The sequence below is a fragment of the Aulostomus chinensis genome, chromosome 19 (assembly GCF_037954235.1).
Source record: "Aulostomus chinensis isolate RoL2024-O1b breed Wild chromosome 19, RoL_Achi_v1.0, whole genome shotgun sequence".
NCBI lineage: Eukaryota > Metazoa > Chordata > Actinopteri > Syngnathiformes > Aulostomidae > Aulostomus > Aulostomus chinensis.
This window is the reverse complement of record NC_141338.1, coordinates 3,963,884-3,985,160: the sequence shown is the minus strand read 5'-3', so window position 1 is coordinate 3,985,160 and position 21,277 is coordinate 3,963,884. Positions and strand designations below refer to the sequence as shown.

The window sequence follows — 21,277 nt, the reverse complement described above, 5'->3', positions numbered from 1 at the left end:
CAGTCTCGGCGGGCCCTCTTCTTGCCCTCACGGACTTTTTGACAGCTCGATTCTAAGATAAACGAACTGGATGAGAAGCTGCTGATGCTTCGTTGGTGCAAATCAGAGCTACTTTTCGACGTGTTTGACGTTATCGTCGCTTTCATATCTGCTGATTGACAGGAAAACAGCCCAAAAAACGAAGTTCAACAGCTTCGACAGAGAATCAATCCACAAGACGCGAGTTGTTGAAGATGTTGGCTTTCATGTTGGATTGTAATATCACCAATTAGGATATGATCATAGGCTATAAAAACAAGTGGATATGACATTCATATTTTGTAAAAAAAAAGTGAAAAAAACATTATGAATTTATTTCCAAAACTTTTGTGAAAAGCCCAGATATTACATTTGCCTCTTTGTTTCCTTCAGAACACCTGATGAGCTGATGCAGAAGAGACTTTGACTGTATTGATAGTATAATTATAGTACATTTATGGTGTATTTATTGTACATTTATGGTATACTGGACTGACACCTATTGAAAATGACAAATAGCTTCTGATGCTGATACTTCGGCAAAAAGATCATGCATCTGTCATAACAAAAACTTTTTACGTTTATTGATCCTAATGGAGGTACAGAATGAGAACCCTATGAAATTACATGTATACTTTTTAAAGTGTTCCCTCAGAAATACAACACTTGTATTTAAGAGGCCAGGAGTTCACCTTTTAATTACGGAAAGAGAAGGAAGTCATTTAAAACTTGTCTTACACCCCCAGCGACAAGCATTTGTACTCTTCTGGTAACCTATATTTTTTTTTAAATTGATTTGTATGCTGGAATTTAACAATTAATCCACAAATCCGCTCCGTAGAGAGGAACTAATGACAAATTACGATAACAATCAGAGAAAAGTCTTTCAAAGTTACCTCAACTGCACCAAAGGGCAGAGGTATTCATCAATAATCCAAAAGCTCATGTGTATCCTGAATAGAGGACCAGGATTTACTTCCAAACTTTTTTTGTGATGCCACAAAGAAAAGAACACAACCAGATTTTGAAAGAAAAAACAGAAGATTTTACTAACTAGTAGTAACTAGTAACTAGTTCCTAGTAGCCTTCCAGCTTCAACCTCTGCACACTTTGGGAACACGGAGAAAGTCCTTAAGAGTGGTCCTCGAGTGAACCATGCGTCTCAGAAACAACATAGACCCTTCAGGTACCAGCACGATGACCAAGCTACAGCGGCGTCGTCCAGTCTTGTCAGCTGCAGACACCTCATGCACAGTCAGGTTTATTCCATCTATTCCAGTTATTCATGTTCTTGTTGACCACTGGCAGCCACAGAGGGGAGAGGTGTCACTACAGCTGGCGCCTCTGTCACACGGCCGTCGCTCAACCCTCTCAGACACACTCAGTCATCAACTCGTCCTGAGACCTCTGAACACGTCTTAATAACTCTAAACAAGTTGTCTCAAGACATTTTTGTGTCTCAGGATGTCTTAAGTCGTCTTAAGACAAACCCGTGGACATGCACTCATGTAGTGAGACATGGGGGGCACAGGTCTCCAGGCAGAAACAGACACATTTTCTGCGTCTGAGGACAATTGATGTCAATGTCTTCAGACACAGTCGGGCTATCTTCTTTCAAGTGGAACAATTCAAGTATAATATATCAGTTATCATATTATAAATTGTTAACTGTATAATTATAATTCAATTGGTGCAAACATGCCAATACAAATAGAATGATAGATAGATAGATAGATAGATAGATAGATAGATAGATAGATAGATAGATAGATAGATAGATAGATGGATGGATAGATGGATGGATGGATGGATAGATAGATAGATAGATGATAGATGGATGGATGGATGGATGGATGGATGGATGGATAGATAGATAGATAGATAGATAGATAGATAGATAGATAGATGATAGATAGATAGATAGATGTGTTGAAATGCAACACATACAGTTGACACCTACATTGAATAACTACAGGGGAAATAAACCCACAGCTACAGATGATGATGATTGCTAAAATGGTCAACTGACTCCTGGGCATAGGAACTTATCATGAGCTTTAGAGGTAGAGAGCAGTGTGTAAAAGTTAACCTTTAATACTCAAATATGTTTAATATCAGACACCCAGCAACTGCAGGGAGATTTTGAACGGAGACTTTTCCAGAGTTGTATTTTACCTGGATATTGCTACTTTTACTTGAGTGGAACCCGTGTACATTTTCCTCCACTACTGTATTGTGTACTATTTTGTGTAAGAATAGTTCATGTGATTCGAAAAGGGTGTTGCAGTGTTGCCTGCGTGTCTAAATCCAGGGCAGGATAAACGAAGTTAACACCTAAAAAAAAAAAAAAACACTTATTGCGGAACGTCACTTCCGCCCTCCTCTCTGACTTCCATCTTGCTTCCCGCATGTGTCTGCTGTTAGTTTACAGGTCAGTGTGGAGCTTTAAATACCTTCTTCCCCGCAGTGTTTGTCCCCGGTCCGACGTCAAAAGGTAACCGAAAGCCTTTTCTGACTAGCTGGCTGAGATGTGCCCAGGTTTGACGCTAGCGTTGCTGGCTTTGTGAGGGACTGTGAGTGACAGGCCGGCCACCGCACTATCACACAGCTAGCTAACAAGCTAGCTAAAGCTAGCCAACAACTTCTAGCACCAAAGCTAAAACCGCAGCTTGTTTCGCCTCAGTGGTTTACTGCATGAGCTAACAATCGTTAGCTTGAGATACCTCGAGGTTATCTTTGTTGTGTTTGTCTTGTTTTACTTGACAATAGCTGCATACTGTTACGCTGTTTCCTCTAGATAAGGCAATGAAAGTAGCTCTCAACTGCTAACTAGCTACTATAGCAGGGGCGCGTCGGATGGCTTTATGCTGGCTTTACTGTGTCTAATCCAACGCTTTTATCAGTGTTGGTAATGCCGACTATCACACATTCATTAACCCTTAGCTGACGTCCGTGTTTGTGTGTCGGTAACTGAGGTGTATCTGGCATCCTGTCATTTGTTTACATCACGTTTACAGCGCATTCAGACATCTGACGAGCATTAATCAGAAGGGAAGCGGTTGTAGTTATTGTTAGTGTCATTGTTATTATTATGAGTGTCTAAAACTATTGCAAAACAACACTGCTCAAGGCATTAATGTCTGGGTCAGTCTTTTTAAATCTGTGATTGATATTGGTCGATTCGTAGGATGGCCGCCATTTAATCGTATCGAGAGCAAAAGCAGAATAACTCTAGAGCATTGATAGGGTGAGAGCTACCGTCAGCTCATGAATGGAGCTGATAAGAAGCGTGATTGAAGTACAAAAGCCTGAGTTCAGGTCTGCAACACTGCAGCTGGGTGTTATTGTCAAAGATGGCTTGTCAGAATTCGCTCGTAGTGTGTTTTATATCTCAACCAACTTTGCGTGATGTTTGGAGAGAATTCACTTCTTGTTGCTCTCATTAACTATCCCTTTTTTAAATTAATTTCGGTCTGTTGAGTTTATACTGCAGTGGTGACACTTGCTTTCCTTGTTTTTCAGATGAAAGAAGCAATTATGAATCAAGAAAAACTAGCAAAACTACAGGCACAAGTCCGCATCGGCGGAAAGGTAACTGTCAAACAGAATCATAATGATGGATCACTTCATCTTCCTCCTGCTTTTTAATGTCCTTCTTAATGTCAACAACTCTAAAGTTGTGTGAAAGAGCAGAGTGTCTCGTTTTGCTGTAGACCAAAGAAGGAACTTAAATAGACTGTAAACTGCTGACTCCGCTTATGTAGCCTCCAGGTTGTTGTGATATTTGGGAGGAGAATGGTTGAAAACATGGAGCTCGATGAAGAACCGGATGTGAACACAGAAACCTGTTTGTATGAATCGTCCGTGTAGGGAAGTGCTCGCAGAAAGAAGAAGGTTGTGCACAGAACAGCAACTGCAGATGACAAGAAGCTGCAGTTCTCCTTAAAGAAACTCGGCGTCAACAACATCTCTGGTATCGAAGAGGTACATCTGAGAACCTCATACGCACACACACACACAATATTTGGTTTCAGCTGGGATTTGTTCTCTAGTTATGCAGCGTCAACACGTTTGTTCTGTTGCAGGTTAACATGTTTACAAATCAAGGAACGGTCATCCACTTCAACAATCCCAAAGTGCAGGCCTCGCTCGCCGCCAACACCTTCACTATCACGGGCCACGCAGAGACCAAGCAGCTGACCGAGATGCTGCCGGGCATCCTGAACCAGCTGGGCGCCGACAGCCTGACCAGCCTGCGGAGACTGGCTGAGGCTCTGCCTAAACAGGGTCAGCACTCATCACACAGTCCCCTCTGACTTCTGTTCATGGCTGGTTCTGTTGCCTTGATGTTCACTCGAGCGTTTAAACATGCCGGTCCCTCCTGTTTCTGCAGCTACAGATGGAAAAGCACCGATTGCAACAGTAGAAGAAGAAGACGATGAAGTTCCAGGTGAGCACTTGAATACTTATGTGTGTATTACCTCCATCTGCGGAAGTCCTGTTGCATTTGGTTTTAGTTTGCATGTTCCATCTGCCTGCCTCAGCGGTGGAGACTGGAGGCTTCAGCTGAGATTGGATGTGTTTTTCAGAAGCCCTTCAGATTTAGGAAGATATTTTCAGAAACGCCACAGGTTTTTCCTGGTGTTTTAAGGTCTGAATGGGTTTAGTTGTTTTTCTGTCAATGTGGTGAATGTTTGGGTCCAATATTCACTTTAACCCTTCAAGTGCTCCCCGGTGTGCATCAGCTAGTCTCACTGTGTTTCACCCTGAGCTGATAAACTGTGATTGTTATCTATTTCCTTAAAATCATCTTCCTGCTGCAGCCAAAAAGAATCATAAGATAAGATAGACATTCATTCGTCGCTCAGTGGGGAAATTGGCACTGTTACAGCAGCAGAAACAGGAAAATAAAGCATAACTTTTTGTAATTTTGTCAGTGAAATGTGGTCTAAAATTAAGAATCTCATGACTAAAATGAGACTAAAACTAAAGTAATTAATTCAACAGACTAAAACTAGGTGGAAAAGCCAGGAGAGACACATGTAGGCTCACAACAGAAGAATTAAGGACTATTTTCATTGACTAAAAATACAGAAAAATTTCTTTGATCTTGACTAAAATTCTCAGACTTTTCACTCAACTAAGACTTGACCAAGGAAAACCAGGATATCTGACACAAGATGAGACTAAATTAAAAAAAAAAAAAAAAAAGCCAGCTCTAAAGAATTGGCGGTGAAGTTGAAAGCTGAGCAGGTAAAGAGTGAGCTGAAACGTCCCGCGTGGAGCGGCAGAGGAAAGGATCTTTTCGTTTGTCACATTCGTTGGCGGCGTTCGCCGGTATAATCTCGTTTAAATCTCAGCGTGTATCAAACGGATCTTTTGGAAGAATTCTTACACAGTTCATCTGTTCTGTTCTGGGTTGAATAACAGAGCCGGCTTTTCTTTTCAGCTCGTATCACAGGGGAGTCCTGAGTGAATTTAGATAATGGTGCAACACAAGCTTTTGGATCTCATGTTCACTGTTTATAGGATCTTAAGAGGTTTCTTTTGTGAGGAAAATGGTCCATGCGGTTGCTATTAGAATAAGCTGAGCGGCGTTTCCCAGGACTTCCTCCCTCCAGCTCAAGTTCTTACACATGGATGCAGCGGTGGGAGCCGTTGAGGCCTGGTGGCGCAGGGTTAACAGTCCCTGCCATCGTGTTGTTATTGGAGTGAAGTTTCCTTTTTGTTCTCCCACTAAAGGAACATGTTTACTCAGACCTTTTGAATTGTTTCCATTTTAACCCCCCGACCCCCTTTGGAGACCAAACGTGGAGAGGAAGATTTCTCACATTTCACAGAGTAATTGAAGCAAACTTTTTGATGCTGCGCACCATCATTTTCACAGCTGCTTTCAGTAGTTGTGAGGGCCTCATGTGTGCAGCACATTGTCGTTTCTATAGAAGTGGGAGAGATGAGCAAAGAGGATCAGGTTTCACATAAACACACTTATCCTGAATTGTGCTCCGTCACCTCTGAGAGGCCGATGGACTCTAAATTCACCAGAATCTTTTGTTGTTTCAGATCTGGTGGAGAATTTCGACGAAGCGTCTAAGGATGAGGCTAACTAGAGGAAACCGGACTTTCTGGAGTGTCAGAACTTGACAGGACCATGTGGCGCACATGATTCTTTCTGTCTGTTTCAAGAGGTGGAGAGTAAATAGTTCAAGTTCATGGCTAAACCCGGCAACTTCAGGCTGTGAGGATTCTGAAACAAGTTCAACACCTGAACAAAGTACTTGCGTACTCTTCAGTGAAGTATTTTTGAGTAATTTTTTTAGAATAGTACTCTAAAGTATTATGACTGGGGTGGCAGTATTTCGGTTGGTTTTATTTAGTACTCATTCCACCTCTTCTTTGCCACCAATGCTTGTTGTGGTCTGCATGTCCAGCTAGTGAGAGATTGTGTCAAACGTGGTGTTTTAGGGCTCCTGATCTGTTTCCTCCATGTTACTGAGCCTTCATAACTCTTTGTGGCCTCGCTAAAACCACCATATCTGGAATAAACCTTTGCTACTGTCAATAAACTCTCAGAATGTGGTGCTTTTCATCCCCTGGAGCAAGAATTCCACTGCTAAACACCATAGTTTCCTGTCTGTAGATGATTGGGTTGATCTAAGCAGGGCAGAACCGAGAACATCACACTGCTCAGTAGCCTCCTCTGATGTATGGAAAAACACAGGATCGTCCAGTGAATGCTCATCCTACTGGTCCTCGGGGTTAACGCGGTCAGGGAAAACCTGGGAAATCACGGAATATGGAAAAATTCATATATGTGGTTCAGTTACGGTAAGATCAGCAGAGAAATCTCCTGATTAACTTTGATGTACTTTAATATTCATGATAACAAACCATGTAAGTTGTCAATTATAGTTTTATACACTGGTAAAAACTGATGTGGATTTCTGGAGTTTCAGGCAATGTACAGTCATGAAAATGATCCCCAGGTGTGGAGAAATCCTGGAAAGTCATGGAAAATGGTAAGTGTTAACCATGTAATGTGTGTGTGTGTGTGTATGCGTGCACAAAGCATGTTTTAAATAAAATGAGTAGTACTATCAATGACGTGGGTCAAGATATTAACCTTTAAAGTAAAATTCACCATAAACATGCAAAAACATCAGTTTAGTAAGAAACTGAAGGGTTGTAAAAGAAGTATGACAGTAAAAAGTGAAAATTGAAATTATGAAATCTTTCACAAAACAATTGAGCAACATTTTTTATTAGAATTAAATAAATTAAAATGATCAATAATAATAAATGTTGATAAAAACAAAGGGGAAAATCATAAATAAAACCAAAGCAGCTTTAAAACACTCCAGAAAAGCCAAACCAAAATAATGGGTTTAAAAACCTCTTGAACTTTTTCAATCATAAAACCCTTGTTTCCATGTCGTTACAGGTCATTTGAACCAATAATAATTTAATACTGATGACTATTGTACCATAAAAATCTCCAACAAACCTGCTTATAACCACGTTCTCCTGCTACATGTAAATGAGGTGTGACAGTTTTCCTAGGAGGACACAGAATTACAAACCAACCAAACCAGAGGGAAAAAACTCACAATCACAACACAATGTTGAAATTATTCAAATAAATAAACAGAACAAGCAACACAAAGCTCTTCAGGACCGCCAAACCGCTGCGACCTGTAAGAACTGACTCTTCGTCTCAGACGCGTCTTCACTCTGAGGTACCACGCAGTACTCGTCATTCCTGACGGTTAAAGAGAGATTCACCGTAGTTTGGTTTGAAAAGTTTGGCCGAGACAGAGAAACAAGGGAGCAGCAACCGGCAAGCATTTACCAGTAAAACCAGTTTAGAGCTGAAAACAAAACCATCGTGCTGAGTTGGAGCCGGGGCTGCACGTTTGGCAGCGGGTTAGCCTGCGAGCAGCACATGCTCACGCATCGGTTTAACTCTCAAATCCTGTCAGTCATGTTTTATCAAATTTAGTCGTCCACACTAAATGTGTGTGTGTGTGTGTGTGGGGGGGGGGGGTCACAGGTTGAGAGAGTTTGACAGTTCAATTGTTACAAATTCATAAAACTTCTATTTGAAATGTTTGCGATGATGCGACGCTGGAATAGGAGCGGTTCCCGCGTGGGTTCTCCTGCACCGCCGAGCCGAGCCCAGCGTCGTTCCACTCAGGCTGAACGCTTCATTCTCTGATTCCCATCAGCAGCTTCAGGACGTGGGCCTCCATCACCTGTTGAACTGAACAAGCAGCAGAGTTCAAAATCAGTGTCGAGGTTTCCCACCTCCAAATTTGTCAAACACTGACGTTCGATTGAACTGCGATGCCGTAAGAACTCAAGCTTCGGACGTGCAAGTCCATCTGTAACAGGCAGTGACATCACACCTGAGTGGCGTGGGAGTGTCAGGCAGGAGGCTGGGTGGAACCACAACACCAGCCTTTGCCATCAGATGCCTCTGTTCCAGTCCCACTGGTTTTAATGTTTAAAGTCAACAAAACGCCAGATTTTGTCATGACTTCTTTTTTTGTTTCCAAACACTTCTGTCACGCAGACAAATGGGTGATTGTGGTTGCCATGACAACAAAAGTTACACTGTGGGGTTGAAAGTAATTTAAACCCAAACAAACTCACATTGCTGAGCTAAACCACAGCCAAGTGTCTTTGGGTTTTATGCAAACCAAACCTCAACCAAAGCGTTTTTAGGACTTGTACTTTCTTAACAGTATTTGGTTGGATTTTTAAAAGCGACGCACTTCAACGCAGCGTAACCATCATCTTGAAACAAATGAGTTTTGGTGTTTTAGCTGAAAAATCTGAACCCTGCATCCGAAGACAATGAGGAGACGCGTCAACAACGCGGCTGCGGCGCTGAACTGTCTGATGATTGGAACGTCGTCTGGTTCGACACACACCGTTGCGGTGGCCCATCGCCACAGCCATGTCCATCGCGTTGAACCCAGAATCAGACTCGATGGTGGGATCAGCGCCACTCTCTGGAAGTCGTGCAAAGACATTAAAGTGTATTATTATTATTGCCTAAAATATCACCATTTTTGTCCTCTAACACAAAGTACAGGTGAGTCTCTTCAGACTTGTCCTCACCTAGCAAGATTTCCACACAGCGAACGTGGTTGCCGTGGACAGCGTAGAGCAAAGGGGCTCCTCCGTTCTACAACACACGAGGAACGTTGCAGGGGTTAACGTGGAACCTTTCCTCTCTCTCTCTCAGAGATTGAGAGAATCAACTTTGTTTCTTTTTTTTTGTGCGGTTGAAAGTGAACGTCACTGACTGATTCTGTAACTACAACAATCAGGTCAAAGATCTTTCACGCTGAAGTCTGTCACGCTGATACTGGTTTCTTACCCAGTCGTACTCGTTAACATCGACGCCGCAGTCGATGAGCATCTTCACGATATCCGTGTAGCCTTTACTGCAGGCCAGGGACAAGGCGCTCTCCCTCCCTTTGGCCAGGAGGTTGGGGTCAGCACCCTGAGTACATTGAGAGAGAGCAGTCTAAGAAAACACAGCACCTTAGATGAGACGGGAGCATCGGCTCACTGGTTTCCTACGTTCTGAAGCAGAAACTCCACGACGGCTATTTGTCCGTGTGCGGCCGCCCACATCAGAGGAGTGAACCCTTCCTCATCCTGTAGGTTGATCACCGTCTCTATTAATGGAAGAAGAAAAAATAGCAGCAACACAGTCAAGATGTGTGTTTACAACAAGAAAACATCTGAATTGCACCGCTGAAACTTGTTTTATTGTTGCACAAAAATCACTGTTCCGAAGACTCTCAAGCATTTTCGCCTTGAACCTTGTTGTCAAGGGAAACAGCATGACAAAGAAGTTACACGACACTTGGACAAAATCCGATCGAAGCCTAAAAGACATATTTTAAATCAAATTTGATACTTTTTAAGACCATGTGGGAACCCTGCTTTACTTCACTACGGCACATTATTTGTAGCGCCTGACTGACTCAGGATACTGTGATTAGGGAGTAAAACGCAATAAATATCTGTTGGCTAAAATACGTATTTGATATGTTTGATCCATCAAATTTGGTTCTCAAACAAATAGATGATGGAGGTAGGATAATTTGCAGTTTCAAAAAATGTCATAAAAATAAAAAATAATGGGCAGACGATGTTTCCACACCTGCATATTGGCATTGCTAAATACAAAGTACAAATTTACATTTGTCTGTATTTTACATGACACAATTACAGCTGTGAGATTAAATGTGTGACATCATTTCCTCCCTGCAGCGTGGTGATGATCCGTCTACCTTGTTCAATCCTACTGGCCAAAAACACCATTTCGCCCTGGGCCGCCAGCTGATGAATGGATAAAGCTGTAAGCAAACATGCACGCTGTTAGTTCCCACGTCACTTTAAAAAGCAGAACTTTATTTCCAAAAAAAAAAAGAAAATCAAAGGGACTTACAGTGCACCAGAAGAGGCGTCGACGACACCTCATTGCCGCGGTGTTTGTTGGTGAGGGTGGTGGACTGTTTGATGGGGGAGAAATGTTTGGTGGTGGATGGCGTGTAAACGTGACGTACTTGTATACCAGGAGATGGCGACGTCTGGATGTTGCACTCGGCTGAAAGGGAGGGAATGAACGAGTGAGAGAATGTATTTCCATGAAACTTTCTCCACCAGATTCATCTCTAAGATGACGAACACTTAAAGCAGTCAACGTAATGAGTGTGTGTGTCGCAGGAGGAGGACGTAGCTGGTGTCTCCACCTGACTGCAACGTTTAAGCACTTCTGTAATTTTAGTTTTTATGCCAATGATGAAATTATGCACACCAACATCAGATGCAACGGAAATATTTGTATCAAGTGTATCTTTTTCCACATCATACATTTTCTGGTTTTCCTTTCATTATAATTCAGGGCGTCTGCAGGTACAGGACACTTCAATTTAATGCTTTTAATAAAGTTTCAAGTTTAAAAAAAAATCAAAACTTAAGACTGACTGTTGAAAAAAAAACATCGTATTTAAGTTTTGCAGGCAAGTGTAAAGATGAACAGTTTTGCTACCAGGTAAGTGACAGTATCAGGCAAAAGGATGGAAAAATTGTAACATAAGAAATATGACCTTTTTAAAGAATTGGAGTAATTCTGCCAGCTACTAACTGAACGAATCAACGCTGGGTCGATTTAGTTGAGTCGTCATTTTGAAGCAATAAAGAACACAAATTCAAATGTACGACTACTTGGAGCTAACATTTCACTATGAAGTTAAACTGAATGCATTTGAGAACATTTCAAGGACCTGGAGACATCCAGTAACTTTATTTGTTGTACTTTAATATAAGAAGGTGAATTTTCATGATTTAATCACACCTCTGGATTAGGGGTGGTTTTAAATATTAATAGCCTACGTATGTATGGACTATGACTAAGGCAGGCAGACTCGTTCAAATCAGTGCATGTGGTGGAATAGAGAAAACGAAGGACAGCCCAGGTTCAGTTCCAGCCGCTGAGCTGGTGACCATCTCGGTTACCTTTGAATAAGACAGACGCCACCTCCAGGTCCGAGTTGACCTGGTCCTGGATGTTCTTGCTGTCCTCCTCGTTGAGCGACTTCACGAATCTTGAGCAAACATTCATGTCAAAGCGGTTGGGCAGAATGAACTTGATCCCCATGGCCACGTTTTGGTTGCCTGGGTCATCCGGACTTGCCCCCACCGACTGTTCGGTCTTGATGCCACTGATGTCTGGCATCACACACATCTCCTCCATGTCTTCGGGTACTAGAGGACAGTCGGCCGTCCCGTCTGAGGCTGACATGGTGTCCATCTTTGGATCGGAACCGTCGCACTGAATTTCCACTGGAACCGATACAAGTCCGCGATGCGATGACAATTTATATTGAAATAATGCAGCTTAGCACAACGGGGCCCTCTGTAAACAACATCTGTTAGCTACCAGTTAGCATGCTAGCTAATGCTGTCGTAAACGATCACGCGCACCGACTGGAGTTACGTCATTTGAACACTGAGTCACGCCTCGTCTTCTGACACATTTTTTTCTAAACAAAAATTAATTCTTTACTCGGTAGAACAACAACATTTTTCTATGATAGGTGCATCCATCTTCATTGAATATTTCACTAATGCGCCTGCGCAACGCAGTGCATCACCTATAAAGCTTCCCCTCTTGTAGTTCAGGAACCTCTGACGCCGATACTGGCTTGATTGACGTTCAATGCTGAATACTGATTTGGAATCCCCGAGTACTATAAATGGAAGTTACTGGAATAAAATCAGGTTTGCAATGTATGAAAACAATTAATTGCACAGTAAAATATTCATATAAATATAAGAAGCAATAAAAAGAGGTATTACCTACATGTCCAGTCTACATCTAACGTGTTACTAATTTGGAGCTCTCTCATAAGCACATGAATTTTGCATGTTATGATACGCATTAATGTTGCACTTTACTGGCCTTCAGCGTTTGACTGCTACCTGTGGGATCTGGTGACCCCGTAATGAGCTGGATGACTTTTCGCTTTCATGGTTTGGTCCCCTTAAAGACGCAGGGAGCGATTAAAAACAGTACAAAGTCGCGTGGACCTAACACTCAACTCAATTTTTATATATATTTATATATACTTATACCCCACCACTTACTTGCCCATGCCTTTCTTAACTGTCAGTCTTTGGCCAGCAGATGGCGCTGCAGTCTCATAAGATCGCATTGTAGAAGCTTTGTTGCTTTCTATGTAGCCTATAATCGTCTCAAGTCTCCAATTAAGCGACACAAAACTCTCTTGTTGGCACAGTTGAATTAACACAGACTGCTGACAGTGTTTAAAGTAAGACAGTTTTGTTTTAGCTTTGAAATTTGACCTAATTCTGGATATTTAATCTGCTTCTCATTATCTGTCAGTGTGCTTGTACCCAGGAAGGGTGGGAAAGTCTTCCTCTCATTTCCTGTCAGTGTCTGTGAACTTCTCTGTCCTCTGAGACTGATTATGACCAGAATGGAGACCTGAGAGATTTGTATCTAGCAGAGGGGCATCAGGAAGTAAAGAATCTCATGCAACTTGTGGTACAGAACTGAGCTGATGTCACTGGTACTCCAAAACTTTGTTCCAAAACATCTCAGAATAATTGAAGACTATGTTTTGGGTCCCTAAATGTTGTAATCAAATGTATAGAAACTGCTTCTTACCATCAGCACTTATAAACAGGCCCCTGATGTTTCCAGTGAGTTTGGTGACAACCAGTCACCAGATAGAGTTTCCACACTCTTCACTAGAACTGAAGAAGCCTCTCGGATGAGAGGTGAAACGTCTTCAAGATAAACTTACGTCCAGTTGACCAGATTTTACTTCGCTTCGATCTACGATGACCTGGATGAATGAGAACCTACACAGACAACCAGTCTAAACGTTCACCCGGGATTCCAACATGAGGCCAGCTGTGCCTAACATTGAAGCCAGATTCAGTTTTATTATGACGTACATCAGTGACATGAATATTAACGGCTGGTAAATGATCGAAAAAATGAACATGAATGTGGACATATTCAGTTAATCTATATTAAGCCAGCTTCAGACCACTCATCGTCATCACACCGCCCTTGACCTTCAACTACCTTTGCATGCTTTGAGCTAAAATGAATGAGCTTGTTTTCATCAGAGACCTATCGCCTCTATCTGTGATACCATGAAGCGTTTCCCGGAGAGAAGTAGAGAAGAAGTAGAGTAAGAAAGTATAAACTGAGGCAAACTCTGTCTAAGCTGCCACAAGTCTTTATTAGAATCATGCAGCAAAAGTACGCATTTCCTTTATTCTGTTAAGGTTCAGCAAAAGTGGAAATACCCAGATAAAATAGTACTTCGGTCAAAAGTCAAAGTCTCCATTCAAAATTGTTCTTCAGAAGAAATGGAGAAGTATTTTACATTGAGTTTACTTAAGTTTAGAATGTAAGAGTACACACCCTGCAGGCCATTTTTGTATATTTTAGTAATTCAAGTGTTCAGTCCTCAAAACACTGACCTCTTCAGGTCATGTGGTGTGTTACAGCTGAGCCGCTCAGTTTGTGTCCTCTTTACAAGTTGGCAGGTTTCAAATTTAATTGTGAACAGTCTTCATCAGGATTTTTCCTGTTCTGGAAAATCTGTCTCGTCAAATTAACTGCTGGGTTCATATCAATGAAGTAAAAAAAAAAAGTTCTGCAAAAATGCACATAACTATCACCATTGAATAGAACAGGCTGTGGGGTAATTTAAGTAGAAGTAGAAATATTCTAGTAAGAATAAAGTACTTTGGTCAAAAATAGTAGCTTCCACTCAAAATTCAACCTGTCTATAATGACAGTAAATAAGTATTTGATACTGAGCTGCCTTCAGGATGAAAAGTACAAGTTAACATTTGTGTATTTCAGCCCTTCAAAGGTAATAGGAAGTGTTCCAAATCGTGTAATCTTCATTTTCTAAACAAACCTGCCTCCACGAAGTAACAGCTGGGTTCACATACATGAAGTGGAGTAAAAATTACAATTCCTCCTTTGTAATGTCGAGGTGCAAAGCCTATTAAAATGCAAATTTGACTCAAGTCCACATGCATTGACACTGCACTTGAGTGAAAATAGTTACTCTCCACCAGCGAATAGTAGAGGTTACAAACATGCCCCCAACAAGAATTTATTAGGTCTAAGGTAAAAACAAAGTGGACGTCAAATGAACTATAACGTATACATAAATCTACATATTTTAAGAGTCCCGCCTCCTGGCCAGCCTGCCGCTCTCCTGCTGCCGGTGAGGGGAGAGTGAGAGGGGGGCTGGACCAGAGGGCCGGGAGGGCAGGTTCCAAGGAGGAGAAACAACTCCGGCGACACCTGCAAACAAACTCCCGACTGACGAGCTCCGGAGTGAGGGGACGGATGAGACTAATGCTGGATACGGATCTGGACAAAGCAATTATGTTGTGCTGAATGATAGAGAGAGAGAGCGAGCGAGAGAGTGAGAGAGAGAGAGAGAGAGAGAGAGAGAGAGCGAGAGAGGAGTTGACGACAGACCCGAGCCACTGGCGAGCTGAGAGGGACGACAGCAGGTAATGGCAACTAGCTGGTTCAAACTGAAAACTCGGGCTTTGTGTGTCCTCCGATGAACGCCGAAAGGAACTGCAGTTACGTAGCAACAGTGTTTGCATTCTTTTGAGCATCTGTAGTTTTATGAATTGGGGTGAATAAAATGGTGCGTTCACGGGTAGCACGTAATAAACCTGGAAGACTTGCACGACGTCAATGCTCTCACTCTTCGTGTCAAACTTGGACCTGCGAGAACAGTTTTTCTTGACCCTAGATAGTTTCACGTCTGGGTGAAAGCAGTTGAGGTTACGGGACATGTGGGAAATGTTTAAATGGGTACAAGTGTTCTGTTTCCACAGTGACAGTTGACAGGAATACTGCAAACCTGCATTAAATACAACAGGGCTGTTGTATTACACTGCTCCGCTTCTGTACCTTAGACATTGGCCTCCCATCTTTGTGTTTCTGAAAGTAATCTGGAAAAAGTTTTCACATCTCTGCTTCACGTGACGATGTCGCTGATGGCTGAGTAGCAAATTCTCATTCTCGCATTTATCAATGTTGACCATCCTCTGGGAAGTGAGCCATGCAAATTTAAAGCTGTGCTGCAGACGTTTTTGTCTCCATCTGTTGGCAGTAACAGGTATTACAAGCAGTTGTCGACACGTTCATGTCATACAGGTATCAGTGTAGTTTCTGGTATTACTGTTGCAGCTGTAAGACAGCGCAGCACTCAGCAAGAATCGTTTTACGTCATTTATCCGTATTCAAGTTTGCAGAAGGCTAACTGGAAGTAGCCACCTCTGTTGTAGCACACGTATTATTACTGTCAAAGGCAGGTAATGAATTGTTTTTTTTTGTGTGTGTCACAGTGAAATGACAAGTTTCACTATTTAAATTTAATTTGTTTGGTCTGATATCAGATGGAAGGCTTAGAAGAGCCACACGATTATATTGTTTTTACACTTTCAAGCTATGAGAGGGCTAACCGGAAGTAGTCGCCTCTGTCTTTGCTTACTTAGGACTTTTTCAGCTGTAAAACAAAGAATGAGCAGTTTTTAGCCCTAGCTCCCACAATCTCTGTGAAACTACTCATTTCACATTCAGAATTTGATCATTTTGGTCTTATAATATGTGGAAGATCTAGAAAAACTGCACAGTTAATCATCGATCGACACTCAAGTGTGGCAGAAGGCTAATCGGAAGTAGCCGACTCCAGGGTAGCAGGCTCCGCTGTAAAATGTAGAACTTTTTTTTTTTTAGCATCACGCATCTTCTGCAGAATGACTCGTTTCACTCCTGGAGTTGGACTCATGTGGCCTGATAGCATTTGTGAAGTGTAGAAGAGTCGCTCAGTTCGTATTATTTATCCACATTGAAGTTCCTCTAACTGGAAGAAGCTGTCTCTGGTTGTGTCCCCATAGAGCATGCTCAGTAGCATCCTCATGCGAGAGATTCACCTGGCAGCAGTGAGCCCAATGAGCATTGTGAGAACTCATTCGGCGAGGGCTCAAACACGAGAGACATCTGTTTGCACATACATGACGCTCTCTAGCTTTAGTATGTATGTGATGCACAGTCATGCCTCCTTAAAAAGCTTATCATGTGAGGGGAATTAAATCATTCAATCACGCATCAGCTGGAGACGTCGAAGGACAACAGGATCAACTTGCTCACATCTGAACATATTTGCATCACATGCACAGCTGCTGTCTAAATACGTTTTGACAGCGAGCATTCTCTCATTACGCGTAATCTCTTTTCTCACGCTCTGTTCTGGAGCGCGTGGCCGTCAGCCAGGTCCGGTTTCTTACTCCCTCTCAACATGCCAGGGTTAAAGTCAGGCTGAGGACAATGACTGATACAAATGTAAACGCAGCCCACAAGCCAGAGACGTCACTTTCACCCGACCGTGTTTTTATCTCGGTCACCTGATCGTGTTATGTTGGTTGAAAGTTCTTGAAGTCAAGAAGGTCAAATTCAGATTGATCCTTCAGATTATCATTTAACCCTTACATAAACACAAGGACACATGAATATTCACATTTGTTGACTTAATGGGCCACAACCTGCAAATGTAGGGCAATGTTTATTCTAGATTATGACACGTCAGCCTTCTCTGATTCCACATCACGGGGTGTAGCTCGGTGGCAATAAAGAAGATTAGGAGCAACCACCGACACCCAGACCTGAGGCGTTGTGCTGCTATTGATAAGATGTCCTTTAAAAAGAGTTGTACAGCACGTAAATGTGATAGTGATATTATTGTTAGACAAACCCCAAGGACAACTAATACGGTGAATTATGGTATAATGTGACTGGACACTGACTCACATTCTACTTCCTGGTCTGTTTGTTCACACAAACACAATAGGAACGTCATCTTTGGATTAAACCAAATTCAAATAATAGTTGTAGAAGGCGAGCAGGAAGTTTGTCTCAAACTACTGAGAAGGCACTGGTATATTCGGAATTAATGTACGCTCATCAGCCAATCAGATTCGAGTATTCACGCGGACCGTATATCTTAGTGCCTAACAGAAACGATAACCTAAAAAAAAAAGTAGAAATTTGTGGCGTCTGTTTCTCAGAATTTTTAAAACTTGCAAGAACAATGTATTAAGTGCATCCGCCGTAACCAACATAGTAAACAGCTAGCCAAAATGCTAAGCTATATGGGGACATTGGAATCTGCTTGTCATGCTTGTTGTTTTAATCCATCAAAGAGATGTTTTGCACCAGTTTATCGATACTGTATCACAAGAGGAAGTTTTGTGATGTATTACTGTTGTTGTTGTTGTTGTTTTTTTAAACTTAATCTTTGTCTTTTCCTTTGAGATGTCAAGATGTCTCCCTTGGCTCTGGAAAGTTATGTACTTTGGTGTGTGACATGAGATGTGATACATACCAAAAGAATAATCGATAAGTGGAGAAATTTAACATCCTGACAGTGACAAGATTTCTTTGATACAGCCCTGACGGGATTATTAGGACGCCACAATCAAAAATGAATCTCATGCTGAGCGTCTAGACCTCTAGATGAGGTGCAGCGTGCCGAGCTGACTCCACTGTGCAGCGTTGAAGTCATGCACTATTCAGATCCGCGGGTGAAGTCACGGAGGATCGGGTGTGTGGTGATGATACAGTTACCCTCTCCTCAACCGCTGTATCTGCCTTGACAGACGGATTCAGTGGCTCCTGAAGGTTCCGCTAGAACGGTCCTGAGGGCTGTAAGGAGAGCATCACTTTGTAGAGGGTGTGAACGTCTCTCTTCCGTAACCCAAAAATCTGCTCTGTGTATTTTTATACGCTGTTTTTAAACCATCATAGGATGTGAGTTTAGTGGCTTTGTTGTCCTCTAAGGGACTAGCCTGTAATCACCTAAGGTCATGTGACTTACACTGTCATTTCACGCGCTATCATGTATTTGCTTTTCCCACGTGACATTGAATCTTTCAGTCTGACTGAAGGATATTTAGCAGCACGTCCTTTCATGCACAATGAGCTAAAAGTGCACAGCACTGAGACACAAAATGTCCTCAAAAGCCACGTTACTGATGCGTAATCGCGTGATGTCCTGCTGCACTTACGAATACCAAAATCGATTAAACGAATGATTGTACAGTAAAACGTTTGATTTTGCCTTGCAGTTACTCCCCAGGCAGCCGGTGGATGGGGAGAAAATGGAGGTGAACAGAAGAAAGGTGCCTTTATACGTAAGTGATCGCATGTTTTGCTCCCAGTTTTGATCCTTTGAAGTTGTGGCAATGTAGTCCAGGGGTCTGTTCGGGTGTTTTTTGGGTGCGGTTGCCTGCAAACATGAACTTTGGAGCCGTCTCTCCAGCACACTGGGGTCTTTCCCTCCAGCCGTCCCTTTCCTCTCTTGTGGTCCTGACTGTCCCTCTGTGCACGGGCTAACTGGCGAGCCTTGTGTCGCAGGTGAAACCAGAGCCAGTCCCTGGGGAAACCAGGCCTTGCACAGCCTGCCCCCACACTGGCAAGGCTCTCTGAAAGCATGGCTTCCACCATGAACAGGCAAGCCAGAATGACAGCTATCCCCCAGTCATGCCATCCTCACTGCGTACTTAGGCTCCTCCTCCTTTTGGAAGCGTGAGTGTGATTTATTGTCCAACCCCTTTGTGATATTGTAGATTTCTTCCCTCAGCCAGTTTTTAGCCTGCCCCCCCCCCCCCCCCCCCGCCCCTGATCTCCCATGTGTGTGAGGAAGCTTGGGTGGGCCACTCACTGAAGCACTGCCAGATTTCTGGTAAGCAGAGTGTCTGCTTGTTTTGCTGTGTCACCAGTTTTTTGTTTTTTTTGGGGGGGGGGGGTCTCTCACTCCTTCCCTCCACTGGCTGATTGAGAAGCAGTCTGAAACCCAGGCATGTGAACCATTACGGGCTCCACCGTGTACACATACACCTCTCCATTAGGAGGAAGTGGCGTCTCCACCCTCTAAGGTCATAGCTCAACGAGAGCTACTCTCACTGCTGAATGAGATCCAGATTTCAATGGCGGTCTTTGTGAAGGCTCGGCTGTGATAGAAAGGCTGTTATTGTAACGCGTCTAGTAAAGTTTTATGGTGGAGCACCACTCAGTGTCGGGTCCATTACAGATACGCTCATGCTGGTTAGATCAATGGAGAAATGGACGCATTCAACAACAGGCAGCGAATGTGGAGCCAATGCCATCTTTGTGGTTGTGTTGGTGGAGGTGTACATGTTTGAACAAAGCTAACGAGCAGAGAGAGGACGCGTGCGGTGCGTTATGAGCTGTTCAAGTCTGCTGTAAGAGAAAGACACGCAGATAAACGACAAGTAGGATTTTAGCATGAGTAATGGCAGCAGTTTCAGGAGGGACCGCCAGTGTGGTCCAGACTGTAATACCACAGCGAGGATTAGATTTCATGAAGTCTGTCAGATGTTCATGGTTCCCTGAGGATGGATCAGCAGGTTAGGATGTTTTCATGTGTTCACTGAAGTATTTTTACAAGGTCTTAATGGGTTGAAGGTCAGACATTAATGGTTCTCAGTGTGTCTGAAATACTTGAGTGGTCCCCTGATTTTTAGGCCTCCGTGCTGACGGCGGTTTGTCCAGCCATTCATCTGTAGCTTCATCCATTCTCATGAATGTGATATCTCAGACACGCCTCGAGGGAATTTCTCCAAATTCGGTGCAGACATCCACTGGGACTTAGAGATACGTGGCAGGATGAAATATCGTTATTTTAGAGATTGTTATGAACTAGAGGTTTGAATCTTCACTGGCAACATGACTACTCAGGTGTGGAAAATCACGTCATGTGATCCAACACGTTGGCCTTGTGTGGCAACGAGAAATGAAACTGAATCCAATGAAAGTGTAATTTCTGAAATGATCTCTGACATTTCAAACATTTCTGAAATCACTTAGTTAGGAGTCTGAGTCAGCATTTATTTTAAGTCTGTTTTGTTGAAGGAAGTCACAATTATTATTATTATTATTATTATTGTCATTCCACAATGTTGAAAAGGTGCATTTAATGACTTTCGAGGGAGGTATGCTAACACTTCCCATCTTTCACCATTCATTGTGCTAAGCTAACTAGCATGGGTCTCAGCCCCCTGATGCAGCACAGAGGAGAGAAGCGTCTCCATCTTCTGGGGAGGATAGAAAATACGCCCATGTGTTCCTTTAAAAACTGGAGACCACAAAATAAAATAAACTACGCTTAGAAGATATTCAACATATGTCAACATATTGCCAAACTCTTTCACGAAAGCGGCACAGTGGAGATTTTTCATACAACTCATTCAGTTAAAAAATATCGAAATTATGCATTAAAAAAATTGCAAAAAGTTGAATCACTGTCTACTTCCCCTGCAGTTTACACTCCCAGGCAGCTCAGTACAAAGTTCTCAGAAAAAGAGATATTAGGTATTGTTGCAGTGTGTTTGTTCAGTTTTCAGCAACAGGTTGAAAGTGTTTCTTATCTCTAGCAAGTCCTGTGTTTGCGTTTGCTTTGCCCGTGTCAAACCTATAGGGAACCTCGCCCTGTCAATTAGGAAGAGGAAGAAAAATGTAGACTTAACACCAAACGCGGCAGACTCAACATATATTCATAATTTCAGGAAACATTCCCACAAAATCCAGCTATTTCTTCTTGGCGCTATTATGTAAGAGGTCTGCTCTTGGAAATGGAAT

The 21,277-nt window shown here is 42.6% G+C and overlaps 3 protein-coding genes across 9 annotated transcripts in view; 2 read left to right on the top strand and 1 right to left on the bottom strand.

Annotated features, from left to right (window-relative positions):
• Nucleotides 1–2,359: 2,359 nt before the first annotated feature.
• btf3 (basic transcription factor 3) lies at nucleotides 2,360–6,584 on the top strand. 2 transcript variants are annotated; one of them, XM_086187126.1, is made up of 6 exons: nucleotides 2,360–2,449; nucleotides 3,541–3,609; nucleotides 3,889–4,002; nucleotides 4,104–4,305; nucleotides 4,412–4,468; nucleotides 6,082–6,584. In XM_086187126.1, exons 2-6 carry the CDS (start codon nucleotides 3,541–3,543, stop codon nucleotides 6,126–6,128), a joined length of 489 nt encoding a protein of 162 aa, XP_086043252.1. In that variant the 5' UTR covers nucleotides 2,360–2,449; the 3' UTR covers nucleotides 6,129–6,584. The 2 variants fall into 2 exon arrangements, with proteins under 2 accessions (XP_086043252.1, XP_086043253.1); XM_086187127.1 differs by having other exon boundaries at nucleotides 2,384–2,512.
• Nucleotides 6,585–7,254: 670 nt separating this feature from the next.
• On the bottom strand, nucleotides 7,255–12,196 carry ankra2 (ankyrin repeat, family A (RFXANK-like), 2). The gene is made up of 8 exons (XM_086187125.1): nucleotides 11,557–12,196; nucleotides 10,487–10,645; nucleotides 10,329–10,394; nucleotides 9,610–9,707; nucleotides 9,404–9,529; nucleotides 9,142–9,208; nucleotides 8,952–9,032; nucleotides 7,255–8,278 (listed from the first exon to the last, which is right to left on the bottom strand). Exons 1-8 carry the CDS (start codon nucleotides 11,849–11,851, stop codon nucleotides 8,223–8,225), a joined length of 948 nt encoding a protein of 315 aa, XP_086043251.1. The 5' UTR covers nucleotides 11,852–12,196; the 3' UTR covers nucleotides 7,255–8,222.
• Nucleotides 12,197–14,866: 2,670 nt separating this feature from the next.
• Nucleotides 14,867–21,277, top strand: part of arhgef28a (Rho guanine nucleotide exchange factor (GEF) 28a) — a 46,745-nt gene continuing 40,334 nt past the window's right edge. For all 6 annotated transcript variants that reach the window (XM_086187251.1, XM_086187252.1, XM_086187249.1 and 3 more), the window contains exons 1-2: nucleotides 14,867–15,117; nucleotides 18,745–18,810. In XM_086187251.1, coding sequence (XP_086043377.1) covers nucleotides 18,778–18,810 — 33 coding nt within the window. In that variant the 5' untranslated portion in view covers nucleotides 14,867–15,117; nucleotides 18,745–18,777. The remainder of the gene's footprint in view (nucleotides 15,118–18,744; nucleotides 18,811–21,277) is intronic.

Bases quoted from the DNA above. Each gene is read 5' to 3' on its own strand.
- btf3 (XM_086187126.1), top strand. From the start codon at position 3,541: ATGAAAGAAGCAATTATGAATCAAGAAAAACTAGCAAAACTACAGGCA. The intron at 4,003-4,103 runs GTACATCTGAGA...GTTCTGTTGCAG, and splicing joins ACATCTCTGGTATCGAAGAG to GTTAACATGTTTACAAATCA. The intron at 4,469-6,081 runs GTGAGCACTTGA...TTGTTGTTTCAG, and splicing joins AGAAGACGATGAAGTTCCAG to ATCTGGTGGAGAATTTCGAC.
- ankra2 (XM_086187125.1), bottom strand. From the start codon at position 11,851: ATGGACACCATGTCAGCCTCAGACGGGACGGCCGACTGTCCTCTAGTA. The intron at 9,209-9,403 runs GTAAGAAACCAG...CGTGTGTTGTAG, and splicing joins ATGTTAACGAGTACGACTGG to AACGGAGGAGCCCCTTTGCT. The intron at 9,033-9,141 runs GTGAGGACAAGT...CACGACTTCCAG, and splicing joins CTGTGTGGAAATCTTGCTAG to AGAGTGGCGCTGATCCCACC.